Consider the following 15,289-nt stretch of genomic DNA (forward strand, 5'->3'; position numbering starts at 1 on the left):
TATTTTCTTAATTATTTTAATAAGCAAACTTATTTAATACGTTATCCATAATGACTATGATGATTTTGTCAAAGGATGATACTGTTGGATTATATTTAATTGCAAAAGCTTATTGAAAGTTTGCTTTTTTTTCTTGCAAAACGACTATCTTGTCTTTGAATATTTTCTCTATGAAGGGTTCATTTTAACCCTTGTTATTCTTCTTATTTTTATCACCTATATTTTTCAATACATTTTACCATGTTTGACTTAGTCGATCACCACCTTAAGCGTTACGCAAACTTTGAGCACAGAGTAGCAATTCTGTTTTTATCCGTGCAAAACAATTAGTGTCTTGTCTGTGGTATCGACCTAAATTACAACTCGTGGGAAGACTAGATAGAACTGATACCTAGGTGTGTTGACAAATAATTGTTATGTGTAACTTTGGTAAGGGATTTTAATTAATGGGTATATTCGCTAACAAGAATTAGGTACCAGGCTCGATTGAGAGAGTAGAAATAATAATTAAAAAACCTACATGAAGAAAATAATAAAATAAGTACCATCAATTACTTCTTCTTCTTCTCTTAATTAATGACTCCACCCAATAAGTAGGGACTCCGCCAATTTGATCGAATTCCACACTTAAAAGTATAATTTTGTAATACTTTAATTTAATTATACTTTTAATTGAACATTTCAAATACATACGTATCGTGAAGGACCTTTGTAGGACGTAGAAATTTTACTTCTGGTAACTTCATTGGCAGATAGTGATATTAAGGTATCTGAAAGAGCATAAATAAATCAGCTTAAACCCCACAATGACCAATAACGTAAACACATAAATATCACCAACCTGCATGTGTCAAAAAACGTATAATTTCGGTAGGCGTACCTTCTGTCGGCCATTTTGACTACACATTCCGTATCATGTCGTAATCGAATGGAAAACATTAATCAGCTACCATAAGTTCCCTTTCACGCCATTTAACTTGAAATACAGCCTTATGGGGCATTGAATAAATTAATAACGGAGTCAGATTAACAGAAATTCGTTGGTAAAAGAATGATTTATTTTAGTATGCGATTTAAGTATATTAAACGTTTATGGAAGCTTAATTTTTATGTGTGATTTATTGAAACGATAATGCGGTGAACTTTTTCATTTAAGTGGATTATACTTAATGTAATTTATTTTATTTATTTTTATTTTATTTATTTATTTATTTCAGGTAACAGACAATAAATTGTACAGACCCATATTATAAATACCTTACAGACTAACATACATATAATAATTTAAAACTAAACTAAATTAATACAAAACTAAGAATATATTAAGCACTACACTATACACAATTCACGGCACTGGCGGTGTCATATTGCGCTGAACGGGCTTTGGCTGGGTGTTGCGAAGCCGCCCGCGAAACCGCCGGAACACAACACCACGGGGCCAGAACTCCTCGCTCATGAAGGTCGACAGCTGCTCGCTCGGTACACGCACAACAAATGAATTAAAATTCAAATTGTTGCGCGGCTCCAGGCGCTGGACCCTCACGATAAACTTGGTCTTCACCCGCACATACTCCACTACATCAGAAGCTTGGGTAGAGTGGTGCAGGCGGGACACGTACAGCTGCGTCGTCGGTATGGCGGGCCGCAGCAGGTGGTTGTTACCGGTCGGGGCGGTACCGCACTTGTTGGAGGAGGGCTTCTTTTTCTTCTTCCTTTTCACTACCTTTGTAAAGCCTTCCTCATCGAGTGGATGACTATTCGCGCTCGACAAGGGTGCCGCACGGCGCGGGGAGTCCCTGTGCTTAACGGGATCTCCATCTCGGGTGATATCTTGCCGCTTTACGGGAGGCTTGGCGGCAGCGGCCGCGTAACCAGCCGGTGTCGGGTTGGCTACACGTGGCGGGCTCTCCGGGGGAGGCGCGGGTCGGGCGGGGCGCGGCGTGACGCGGTCGACGGCCGGCGGCGTCGTCAAATTCGCTGACTCAAAAGTCTCACGTTGCGCTCCACGACGTGTGTTCACATTTGAAACCTCCGTTGACCTACATAATGAAATTGAATCGCGCAGGGCGACGACCTCATTACGCAGCTCGTTGATGGTGGATTGGGAAGCTCCAAATTTGAACTCCATCTCCTTTAGGGCCGTCCTTAAAGAAGTGATATCCTTAAGAAGGCGGGTGACGTCGACGTGGTCGAATGTGACGGGAGGCAGCTTACGCAAATCCTTCGCCACGAAAGTCGGCACGTCGTCCGGATCGGTCTCCTTGAACACCTTGATGATGTCCCGTAGACTTCTCTCTCCCTTCTCGTCCCTCCTGCGAGACGGCATCCTGTCGGCCATATTCAATGCCGAAAAGAGAAGTGATTTGGCGTCACGAATCTCTTCCTCCGTAAAATTGCTCGTGCAGATTTGTTCTATGCTAACTTCATCCATGACATCCAGCTGATACTGCAGGAATGCCAGGACTTCATTAGGCACAAGCGTAGCGCTCATTGTTACGAGCGAAAACTTCGATAATAAAAAATATTAATTATTTATTATGCATATTCTGCACAGCGCAATGCGTCCGCTTTGGAGCGCGCATTGCACTAGACTGTAGTGAATTTAAACTTAATATGTTAGTCTTTGTCACCTTTGTTCGTAATAACGTAGTAAATGTCTCATAACTATTGCGCGAGCGGCTGTCGCTTCAATCCCTACTATTGGTCAATTCATGTGAGGAGTATTACGATGTTTTTTTGTAATATATCTTACGTATTTATTTTAGACTTATTTTTAAACGCTTTTGAATAGTCATAACTCATAATACCTACGCAATTTATCGTAGCTTCAGAAAATAATTCCGGTAAAATTCGGTAAGCGGCTTTTTTTGATAAGTCACATAACTCACATTGCATGCATCATCTCAAAATGGATGAGGACTGTAAATTGTAGTCAGTAGTACATCGTACAAGCAATTTCCTTTTAGTCATATCCAAGAATTTTCCTCTACGTATAGGTGTACCGCAAATAAAAAAAATGTTACAATAATATGTTCGACTAGTTAATACTTTTACTTATTTCATTCATCCGTTATACTCTACCAAAGTGAACAAGATAACACGGGTTAAGCGGCATTAAGAGACAAGATGGAGTGGGTCGGCCACCGACAGGTGTGCTGATCAATTACAGACGTCTGTCGCAGATTGCTGCGCGTGCGCAACTGCGGCGCAAGTAGCAGCGATGCGCGATTTACTTATACGAATATTCTTTGGAGATATTGGATTTGAATAAGTTCTTGTGAAAACGCAGCGCAGTGGACAGATAAATAATGAGAATTATTCTATTGAGAAACGCGTAGATTTTGTCCTTCTATTTTTACATAATTATTTTTAACAAAAAACTGAGCCACCTTAAATATTCAGAACTAAACAAAATTTTAACGAGACAAACCATTCAACAAATAAGGCCAAAAAAATCAACCAAATGTTCTCAATTCCCGTTTTACGATGTCGGTAGAAAGTGCAGGTAAAATCTTCAAATAAATTAGTAAATTGTGTCATACGACATCTAATGAGTGACTGAGAATGATATTGACAAGAGTGACAAGGAAATCCAAAATTTTCTGTTGTCACTCCACGTAGTAATCCTTTAGATCACAAAGTTACCGCAAAACCTAGTGCATCCACTCATGACTTGCAGCCTAGTGCATTAGATATTCCGACTATCCAATCAGTCGTCAGATCGCGAGATAGCACAAGCCACGAACATGTAAAAAAAAACAAAACAGAGCCATCTGTGCATTCAAACTGTATCGACTTTAACGATCTATATTTTATCTGGACTACACTTTTTTTATTATTTCTAGTGTCCATGGGAAGACTAGCGACGTTCCGTGGGAAAGTAGGGATAGAATTTATATTAAGTACCTATTTATTGACGTGACAACGTCTTATAATTCGATAGAGCCGGCTGCACGCACGAAAAAACATGACTCATGCGGCGTTACCTCGCTCTGAGGCGTTCCATTTAAGGCTTGAAGTGCAAGCGAGAGCGCGGAACGAGCGACAAAGAAGCACAATCGGACGTTGTCACGTTCAACTATCGTCAGTAAACCGACTTTACAGACAACCAATTTTTTTTAATAAAATATGTACTATAATTATGGTTTGAGGGTAGTGAAAGAAAACTAAGAAAACAGCTTTAACGTTACTGGAACTCTTTCTCGCTTATCATCAAGTCTCTTTGCCAATTCCCAAATTGATACATATAACGATGATTTTTTTTTCAATTTTGATGAAGGAATGAATTAATTTTCCTGGAGGTAATGGATAAAATATGGATTTTTCTGTCATTTTTAGTATACATTAAAATTTAAATCGATGTCAAATTTTTAAACATTGCTACTTTTGCAATGTGGTTTTCTCGAACTTTTGATTTATGTGATTGAATTTCTTCCCTCACGTTACCAATACAATACAAAACACTACAAAAATCTAGCAATAAATAAAATAAAATCTCTATCTATCGACAAGTAATTAAAAAGGTTAGCAAAGAACGCCCGGCTCGCATAGCGCTGCGTATGGGCAATGGGGACGGTGTCACAAGCGTGCCGGACTTGATCAGGTTTTAGATCTTATTTTTAATGTTGAGCGTATAAATACGGATAAATTGTGTTGCATTTTCCGTGTTTTCGGAAAATTGAGAATTTTACAGTTTAGTTAAATAGATGAAATCAAACGACAAATAAGTGTTTAAACTAAATGCTGAAACTAAACTTAACTCAAAATATCTCAGAAACCAGGTTTTTTATTAATATTAAGGGAGCTTGTTTGTACTATAAAATGATATCCCACTATATCTGAACTACGAGCATGATCACCTTAATAGATGCTTTGCAAAACTATAAAGTGTTAGAATTTTTAATTCCCCTGCCTTCATTACATTACAGGCAGCGAACCAAGGCTTTTCGTTCTAAAATATTTCATCGGCTCTATTCAGTTTGCGCATCAGAAACACAATTGCATAATATTCAATGTACCATTAGAAGCGGTAACAATGGTCCCTTAGAACAATGGGCGAGCAACGCCGCGGGCGCAGCTATACAATGCGTTCCTAACTTGCCTTAGAGTGGAATTACTTGATTAGTTTTTGTACGATTTATATTGTTTTAAAACGTATCTATCAATGAGAAATAGCTATTGTAACGAATTTTGTTAGCTGATGGTAGAAATATTAAAGACACTAGTTGAAAACCGCGACGTTACTGCCCAGAAATCAGTCTTATGTTATTCACGGTTCCATTTAAATAAAGTACCAGATTCCATTCGATTCATTAAATTCCGGACAACTTCTAAATGGATTGTCAGAATTATCTATAGTTTTAAAAAGGCCTTGCTTTTTGTAATTTGTAATTGCAGCTTTTCAAAATGCTTAAAGTCCAGTAGTTGTGTCACAACTACGGAAATCTCCAAGACGAGTAGTACCTATCAATAGTGTAATCCATTTATTTGTCTCTCTTACATAATATACCCTGTGTGCTCTTTTCATTCCCTAATATCCTTATAACTTGAAAACCTACAGACGGTCTCTGGACCGCTCATTCTCTTAAGACAAAAAACAGCATAGTTTCGCGGATGTGTCACCGGCCGCTATCTACATAGTCATACATGTCAATACTGCTGGCTATTAGAGCGTCCAGCAAACAATGCAGATGAGAGCTGATAGCCATGGTGGCCGCTAGCAAAATGTGGACCACACGCTGCCTCGTGCGCGTCACGTTTTTATTATTTTGCTATATTTTGTTTGCCTATTGTTTTAGATTCGTGTTCTACATGTGATAGTCATTCCTCATATTTACATCCCAGTCATTCGTCTTAAGTTTTTTTTTCGGTAAAATCGTAACGTATGTTTCCGTAGCTTTTACATCTCAAGCTCCAACATTAAAGTGGTGATTTTATAAATGATTAACTTCTAATAGAAAGGTATTTATTTCAATTATTGTATTTAAAAAGCTTTCTGTAATCTGTAATTTCATAGATACTTTACTATTCCCGACCGTTATGTGAGTCAAATTCAGAACCTCCCTTTTGTTTAACACCTACGTCATCTTCACCAAGAAGGAAATTGAAACACTAAATACATAATGGGTTAAAATTGTATACAATTCCTTACATAATAACTATCACACGTTTCAATAACACCAGTGAACCATTCAATAGCTATTGTATTGGATCTAACAGATATAGCACAGGCTTTAATTAAATATTAATAATCGTGTATTTTCATTGTCATAGACAGCGGTTCAATGGGCCATAGACAGTTAATTTTTTTTAGGATCTATGCCGCGGTTTGAGATTTGAACTTTGATACATTCAAAACTATTTACATATATTAAAATTATAGACGTATAAAGTATGAAGGTTTACATAAATAAAACAAAATATTTGTATCAAAATGCATGCGAACCCTTCTGCACAGTAAGCCGGAGTTGCTTATGCTGTTGTGTCTTTTTTTAATTTTCATAATTATTTTTACTGTAATCGTCAGAAAAAGGGCGTAAGAAATTCTTATTATGGCTCTTATTTGGTTGAAATCAAATCTGTTTTCGCGAGCAGCACCGCGTCTAAACACTAGTATCGCTAGTATCACAATAACACAATAAAAAAGAAAACACGTAACATTCTTGACATATTATTTTGTTCAGTGAACGCGTCGAAGCTTTACAATTGTGTTTATAATTACAGCGATAATTGCACGATGATCCTTCACTTTGCTAGTTATTAAATTAAATAAGCAGGCAATTTGCTATTTTATCATCACACCTACATAAATACATTATAACCTCAAAAATTGTAGGAATTTCAAACGCCTATGGTCAGTGTGGCACAACTAGGTACATATTATATTTAGTTTCAGCATTTTCTACATAATTCAATTATCAGCATATATATTTCATATTATGTTGAATATAAATACATACAATATACAAAAATATTTTATACAGAAATACGAAAAAAATGGGTTCATAAATATAACCTATTAAACTTCCTGATGCCTCTCTCCTATTATGTATTTAGAACTAATTGAAGTTACAAGAACGAATACAATTTGTCTTTCTTATTCACACGTAAAATAACCTTAATACTAGCGGTACATAATTATTAAATTATGTGTAATTGAAAATAAGACGATGCATTTTAATGATATGTTATACTTTCTCGGAGTGATGTAACCTTCACCAAATTAACTTAATTTACTGTGTTCCTCGAATCAACATTTCATTCCAAGTACGTAGTACATTTCAATACGTTTATTTATATATTCATCTATGTAATCAGTACATGGAAATTCATCTAATTCAATTCAGTATTTCAGACGTAATGGCAAAATAGATAGACATTTTAGCTTACAAGGAAAAGGACAACTTTTAAAATTTTCAACTAGATAGTTGGAAGATATAATAATATATTCTAGCTTTGTTACAGAAAACTCTTATACACTAGCTTTCCGCCCGCGGCTTCGCCCGCTTTGTCTAAAACCTTATAAATAAATTCAATCTTCTCTTGAATCACTCTATCTATTCAAAAAAAAACCGCATCAAAATCCGTTGCGACTTGCGTAGTTTTAAAGATTTAAGCATACATAGGGACATAGGGACAGAGAAAGCGACTTTGTTTTAAATACTATGTGGTGATTATATTATAGACTTCAATTGTATCTATTCCTATAGATTTAATTGTCTTTTAATAAATGTTGGTTAAATAATAGTTTCACTTTCACACGTCCATACAACAGTGCGTGACACTCAATCAGCCTTTTTAGTGATTACGAAGAACATTCCGGCAAAAAGAGGTCTTATAATTATACTGCACTTTACATCTGTGTAATGTGTATTATGTAAGATTGTAATTGTTGTTGGATAAGATGCGCTCATTTGGAAATTGGGAGAATTCTTGAGTTGTACCAGATTACGCTTTTGTACCGTTACTTTAAAATTTAACTTACTGTCATTAGCAGATTTGCTTTTCGTGTTCTTATTTCTGTAAACCGTTCGTTCGATATATTTTATTTTAAGGTTTAAAAATTTTATTTCATTTTCTGCCCCAATATTTTGTATCTTTAGGTTACAAGTACTGTTGAAATATAAACTTAACTATTACAACAGAATAATACATAACTACATAGTAGCTAGCTACTATTACTAATAAAAAAATTATGTAAAACATTCACCAGATTTATTCTTCATTCATATTAATTCACGAGAACTTTCGAGAAATGAGACTTAAAAGTTCTAAAAATTTTATGATTAATAAATAACAATAATAACTCGAGGAAATAATTCTCGGAACGCAGTGTAACCCGCGGGTCAGCACTAGTGCAGTGACACACGGCACATGATGGAGTTCTAATTGCAGTGGAGCGGTAATTGCAGTGTCACTGCAGTGCCCAAATTGTTTCAGCTTAAGGCTACGTTATTACATTTTTATTTATTTTTATTTATATTCAAAGCATAGATTTTTTAAAAGGAAAATGTAATGAGAGAAAACTGTTGTTACTTTATCAATTAACTAGCGACCCGCCCCGGCTTCGCACGGGTGCAATGCTGATACTAAATACACTACAGAAAAACTGTGAACGTTGTATATAAAAACATTACGGCCCGCTCCGGCTTCGCACGGGTATAAAATAGATAGCCGGGCGGCCGGCCGGTACCGCCGCAAAGGCTACGTCCCGCAATTTTTAAATCTGTAATATCTTCGAAAATATTCACTTAAATCATACGGTGTAAAGGGCCATATAGATCTATATTAAATGAACAATGTATTCAAGGTATTTAATTGGTTAAGGATTAATGCTGTATTGGTTAAAATCGCATCGAAAATTTGCCATTATTTGTCGTAAAAAGTAAATGACAAAAAAAAGTTATTGTGGGTTATCCATAAGAGATAGACATATACCATCGCGGACTTTTCTTTAGACCTTTTCAATGTGTATAATATTTAGTACATTATTTTGATAAAACTCGTAGGCCTCAGCCTGCGTTTGCAATGTAAGCGGAAAAAATGTAATTTTTTACGACATCACATTAGAAACCTCAAAAATAACAGTACTTCTCCACTATTTAATGGATGTTATTATACATATAAACCTTCCTCTTCAATCACTCTATCTATTAAAAAAAACCGCATCAAAATCCGTTGCGTAGTTTCAAAGATTTAAGCGTACAAAGGGACATAGGGACATAGGGACAGGGAAAGCGACTTTGTTTTATACTATGTAGTGATGGAGTTCTAATTGCAGTGGAGCGGTAATTGCAGTGTCACTGCAGTGCCCAAATTGTTTCAGCTTAAGGCTACGTTATTACATTTTTATTTATTTTTATTTATATTCAAAGCATAGATTTTTTAAAAGGAAAATGTAATGAGAGAAAACTGTTGTTACTTTATCAATTAACTAGCGACCCGCCCCGGCTTCGCACGGGTGCAATGCTGATACTAAATACACTACAGAAAAACTGTGAACGTTGTATATAAAAACATTACGGCCCGCTCCGGCTTCGCACGGGTATAAAATAGATAGCCGGGCGGCCGGCCGGTACCGCCGCAAAGGCTACGTCCCGCAATTTTTAAATCTGTAATATCTTCGAAAATATTCACTTAAATCATACGGTGTAAAGGGCCATATAGATCTATATTAAATGAACAATGTATTCAAGGTATTTAATTGGTTAAGGATTAATGCTGTATTGGTTAAAATCGCATCGAAAATTTGCCATTATTTGTCGTAAAAAGTAAATGACAAAAAAAAGTTATTGTGGGTTATCCATAAGAGATAGACATATACCATCGCGGACTTTTCTTTAGACCTTTTCAATGTGTATAATATTTAGTACATTATTTTGATAAAACTCGTAGGCCTCAGCCTGCGTTTGCAATGTAAGCGGAAAAAATGTAATTTTTTACGACATCACATTAGAAACCTCAAAAATAACAGTACTTCTCCACTATTTAATGGATGTTATTATACATATAAACCTTCCTCTTCAATCACTCTATCTATTAAAAAAAACCGCATCAAAATCCGTTGCGTAGTTTCAAAGATTTAAGCGTACAAAGGGACATAGGGACATAGGGACAGGGAAAGCGACTTTGTTTTATACTATGTAGTGATGATACTTTGTTTTGATTGAATAAGATTCTAATTTATAAATATTAGCTTTAAACATATTTGTTCAAAGTAAAATACAAACAAATGATACAAATAAGGTCTAAAAATATCCAACATCATATTTTTGTTTATTTTTCTACATACTATCGTTATTTGCACTTATATTTAACATTTAACAAATTATAATTACATCAAGAAAATATCCAGGCTAATATAAACTGAGCTGCAGATATAAGCTGTCTTTATATTACGTGACCTTTTGCTACTACCTGCAAGTTACGATGTCGTATGTTGAATTTTAATATTATTCGTTGATCCTCTTATGTTTATGTTATTTTTCTGCAATATATGGGATGTTTTCTCATTAATTATTATTAAAGATAGTTCAGCTTTCTTGGAATACAAATATGTATTAATTAAAAATGCATCTTTTGGAATTAGGAACACGCATAAGAATTATAGTGAATGAAGTATATAAATGCTTGATGCCCACAGCGTTAATTAAGTAAAGTGAGTGAATCCTAACTACCAAAACAACTTCTTGACTTTTTAGCTTTACCACGCAAACACACATATAAAAATATATGTTTACACCTACTCTAGAGTCTAGACCCAGGAACATCAACACTAGTAATAGCAACCTCCGTTACACTATTCAAATGCAAATAGCATACATCGGAATTGAACGCGGAACTTCGCCTTAAGTATAGAATAAATATTACTGCGCCTTAAGTGATCGCTCTTCCCACGGACATCAAACGCGCCGCTACGTAAGATTACATTTATTGTACCACTATTGGTTTCGTCATTTTATAAGAGCAGTGACAAATTATTAAAATGAATGTAATTGTAAAAAAGGAACATATTAAAAACACAACGAAAAACGATTCGAAGAGAAATCTTGTTGAGTTTGAATCTTGTTTGTATATATATATACAGGGTGTACCAAAAAGTAGTGATGAACGGAAGCTGAGAGGTAGAGGACCTAGAGGGCTATCCGAATCACCCCCATGTATGTTATGCGATTTTTCGTAATTTCGGAGTTATGACGATTTTTTCAATTTTTCACCTATCGCCGAGTACGATGATATTTTCACTCATGCTGACGTCAATAATTGCGGAAGATGCTTAATTTTTTTTGTGTGCTAAGCTGAAAGATAGGCCAATTCAGTATGGTAACATTTACTATCGTTAGATCTTTGAATGGAATAAAAAAAAGAATTAAATGGCAAGAAAGATAAAATTACCCAGTATGTTCACCACTTCAAGGGCCCGTAAAAAAATAAAATCACATAAAAAATGTTTTCCGTTTGACTTTTAAAAACTTGCTCTATCTATCAGATAGCTACCCTGAAAATTTCATTTTATTATTCAGAAGGCTTCAATCGAAAAATTTTAATCTAAATGTGGTAAGTGCAAAAATTGAATTAACATGATGATCATTAAAACCAATAAATAGGTGTTTATTTACCAGAAATTTTTAAAATAACCCCGCTGTTGCTCAATGCAAGTGCGACATCACCGAAAAAAGTTGTCTTTTAAATGTCTGAATGCCCTTTTATCATTTTTAATGGTTTCTTCTGCTACTATGAATTTCCAGGTTATTTCGTCCAAATTGTGGCATTCTCTCAAGTAGCCGAGGTCTTTTTAATATTCCCATTGAAACAAATCAATGGGGTTTAGGTCGAGGGACCGTGGAGACCAAGCTTTAAGGCAGGCGTCACCGGCGCATGCGCAGGCTGCAACGACCAGTCCATCTTTCAGGGTATTTTTGCCCTTTAGCCTGGCCTGCACGGTCCCCGGACATAAGCCCTATTGATTTTTTTCCGTGGTGATACTACAAAGACGAGAGACAGCCACAATTTGGACGAAATAACCCGGAAATTCATGGTAGCAGAAGAAACCATTAAAAATGACAAAAGGGCATTCAGACATTTAAAAGACAACTTTTTTCGGTGATGTCGCACTTGCATTGAGCAACAGCGGGGTTATTTTAAAAATTTCTGGTAATTAAACACCTATTTATTGGTTTTAATGATCATCATGTTAATTCAATTTTTGCACTTACCACATTTAGATTAAAATTTTTCGATTGAAGCCTTCTGAATAATAAAATGAAATTTTCAGGGTAGCTATCTGATAGATAGAGCAAGTTTTTAAAAGTCAAACGGAAAACTTTTTTTATGTGATTTTATTTTTTAACGGGCCCTTGAAGTGGTGAACATACTGGGTAATTTTATCTTTCTTGCCATTTAATTCTTTTTTTTATTCCATTCAAAGATCTAACGATAGTAAATGTTACCATACTGAATTGGCCTATCTTTCAGCTTAGCACACAAAAAAAATTAAGCATCTTCCGCAATTATTGACGTCAGCATGAGTGAAAATATCATCGTACTCGGCGATAGGTGAAAAATTGAAAAAATCGTCATAACTCCGAAATTACGAAAAATCGCATAACATACATGGGGGTGATTCGGATAGCCCTCTAGGTCCTCTAGCTCTCAGCTTCCGTTCATCACTACTTTTTGGTACACCCTGTATATACATATATATACATATACATGTATAATATCATTGCAAAGAGTACGTAAAAATAAACAAGCCAGGAAAATAAAGAAAGACACTGATTTATTGAAACAGCTACTTGTCTAATAATGTATTAATAAATCAATCAGGGGAAAAGGCATAAAAATGCACCATATCTTACTAGGGGACAAGGGACGAGGATACTAATTCATTGTAAATAGGTTCATAAAAGACATAACCATTAAGTACTTCATTCATTTTAAAATGAAGGAAATAACTTTAAAAATTATGTATGAAGTAAACGCACCTTAATATGTTTTTTTTTAATTAATGATGCAATATTACGATGTATAAAGGTGTAAGGTCACTTTCTCCACAGGTGCGCCGCGAGGTGTGTTTATGGCCTTATTTTATTACCTGATTGCCATCCGTGTTATTATAACTTTTTGTAAACATTTCGAAACAACATTAAAACTCTTAATAAACGTAAATTTACGCTTCATTCATTAAATAAAGGGTCAGGTTTGTTTAGCACTTTGAATTTGTTACACTAATATGAATAATATTATTGGTAAACAGGGTATCTATAAGTACCTATTTAAAAATAATACATCGCCTTTTATAAAATTTTGTATCCATAGGAGTTCCAACGTATATAATAAATTCAAAAGTCTATTGTATTCTTATCAATCGATGTTTATTGGAAACATTTCTAGTTTATCAAAGTGAATATTCCACACCAACGTTACTCAACGTGTCAATAACCTCTTTTCAAAAGGAGAAAACATACTCTTAAAGAAATGACCATAAAAACAAACCTTTGTTTCAATAATACCGGCATAAAGTTGTGTAAAATATAAAAGGAATACATATAAACGACGACAATAATTTGCTCCTTCACGGTTACAAATGCGATACTCTCGAACCCATCAGGATATCATTTCATAGCAAAAAATGGACGCCGTATGAACTGTCATTTTATAGATTTTTTATCTGTGGACAAATAAAATTGTAATAAAGATTCATTTCTGTGTGTTTATTTATGATGATCTTACTGAAAAACCACTCCACGACCAATTTTAACATTTAGAAAAATATTTTTTTTATGCCTGGGTCAATCTAGGTAAAGCCGCAAGTGTTTAGTGGTGATCTACAAAAGTAATGTTTTCCTTCAAGGGCCGCTTATCTCCATATCAAGCTTTATTTAAAGTTTTAAAGCAGCGTAAAATCGTCGTAGGAAAAAACCTTTTGTCGCATTAAACTCCTTGGTATAGAGAAAAATAAAAACGACAATAAAATGCGTAGTGCGAACATCTTACTAATTGTAAGCGAAATTTTTGAAGATGATATTTTTCTCGAGCATTAAATGGACTTTTTGCTGGTACATTCTCGCTTCATAAACAAGTGACCTTTACATATCTACTGTTAACCTTTCGTCAGATTTATTAACTTCATTATAAAAACTGCATTAAAAGAATGCAGGGTGCTTATCTTTAAAAGGGTCGAAATATGCTGCTATTTTTAAGCTTTCTAAGAAACCCTTCTTATAGACTAGTTTTCGCTCCAGATTCGCACGTGTTTACATTATATATATGACTATATTTAGGTACTTACTAGGAAATAATCAAATTGTTAAGTTTTTCTTAAAAGTCTTATACACACAAAATTCTTTTCCGAAGTTCAGTCATGAAAAAATTTTTAACAGTTAGCGGTCAGGCTTCAGACTTCATCACTTGTCATCTAAAATAAATTAATAGGGTATAGACTATAGGTGTTCTGTCGTCGTTGGCTTATTTAATCTGTAGTAGATCATATGATATGCAGTTACATTCCAATTTCAAAGAAAGATGACCTATAAAAAGGTACAATTCATAATATGTATTAGAATCGAAATAAAACGCTATAAACTGTTTAAATTGAAATAAATATGATGAAGTTAATAAGTGTTGCTTGTATTAATTTCATTTAACGTACAGCAGTTATAATCATAGTACGATCTAGTCACAGAGTTATTTTAAGTGTAAACAATCTGTACACATAAAAAGGTTGAATGTACGACGTTTATTTTTCAGATTTGTATCGCAATTTGTAAATGTGAGTTTTACGACTTGCGGATCATCTTTTGTGTCATGGATAATTGTTTTTATTCTGTTTTCTGTACTATTTTGTGCGTTTATAACAAAGTTGAGCAATAACAACCTCTACGATTAATAACCTAACCTAACCTAAAAATGACCAATCGAAACACATTCAGTAGGTGCAACTGAAAGAACTAGATTTGAATAGAATTCGACTGAGATTTAATCATCGTTTTCGTTTATGTGATAGTTTACAATTAACAGCCAGAAATTTATGTTTATACTAAATAATGTGAATAGAATCGTGCGTATTCAACATTGCAACACAAACAGCACATAGCACTTTCAATTACAAACAAATATTATTAAATAATATTATCGGAACAAGTGTCCAAATAATAGTAATCATTTGATTTATCCGCTGTCAAGTCGTGCATTCAATTAGGAGATAATGAATTTTCTCACGCGATAACGTTCAAGGGTGCGGCCTGTGACCTTTCCACCTGTTTGATTATATTATATTGGTATCTCGAGC

The 15,289-nt window shown here is 34.7% G+C and overlaps 2 protein-coding genes across 2 annotated transcripts in view; one reads left to right on the forward strand and one right to left on the reverse strand.

The window, feature by feature from the left end:
• The window catches only part of LOC149907382 (uncharacterized), a 107,319-nt gene that overhangs the window by 31,436 nt on the left and 60,594 nt on the right, over positions 1-15,289 (forward strand). The window lies entirely within an intron of this gene.
• Positions 1,196-2,588, reverse strand: LOC149907383 (uncharacterized). Its single transcript, XM_090103308.1, has one exon. It carries the CDS (start codon positions 2,489-2,491, stop codon positions 1,346-1,348), a length of 1,146 nt encoding a protein of 381 aa, XP_089959434.1. The 5' UTR covers positions 2,492-2,588; the 3' UTR covers positions 1,196-1,345.

The sequence above is a fragment of the Colias eurytheme genome, chromosome 6 (genome assembly GCF_061535395.1).
Source record: "Colias eurytheme isolate Ceu_HAF_F1 chromosome 6, ilColEury1 Martin Lab GWU primary, whole genome shotgun sequence".
Taxonomy (NCBI): Eukaryota; Metazoa; Arthropoda; class Insecta; order Lepidoptera; family Pieridae; genus Colias; species Colias eurytheme.

Excerpts from the sequence above, each read along its gene's own strand:
- LOC149907383 (XM_090103308.1), bottom strand. The coding sequence starts at position 2,491 with ATGAGCGCTACGCTTGTGCCTAATGAAGTCCTGGCATTCCTGCAGTAT.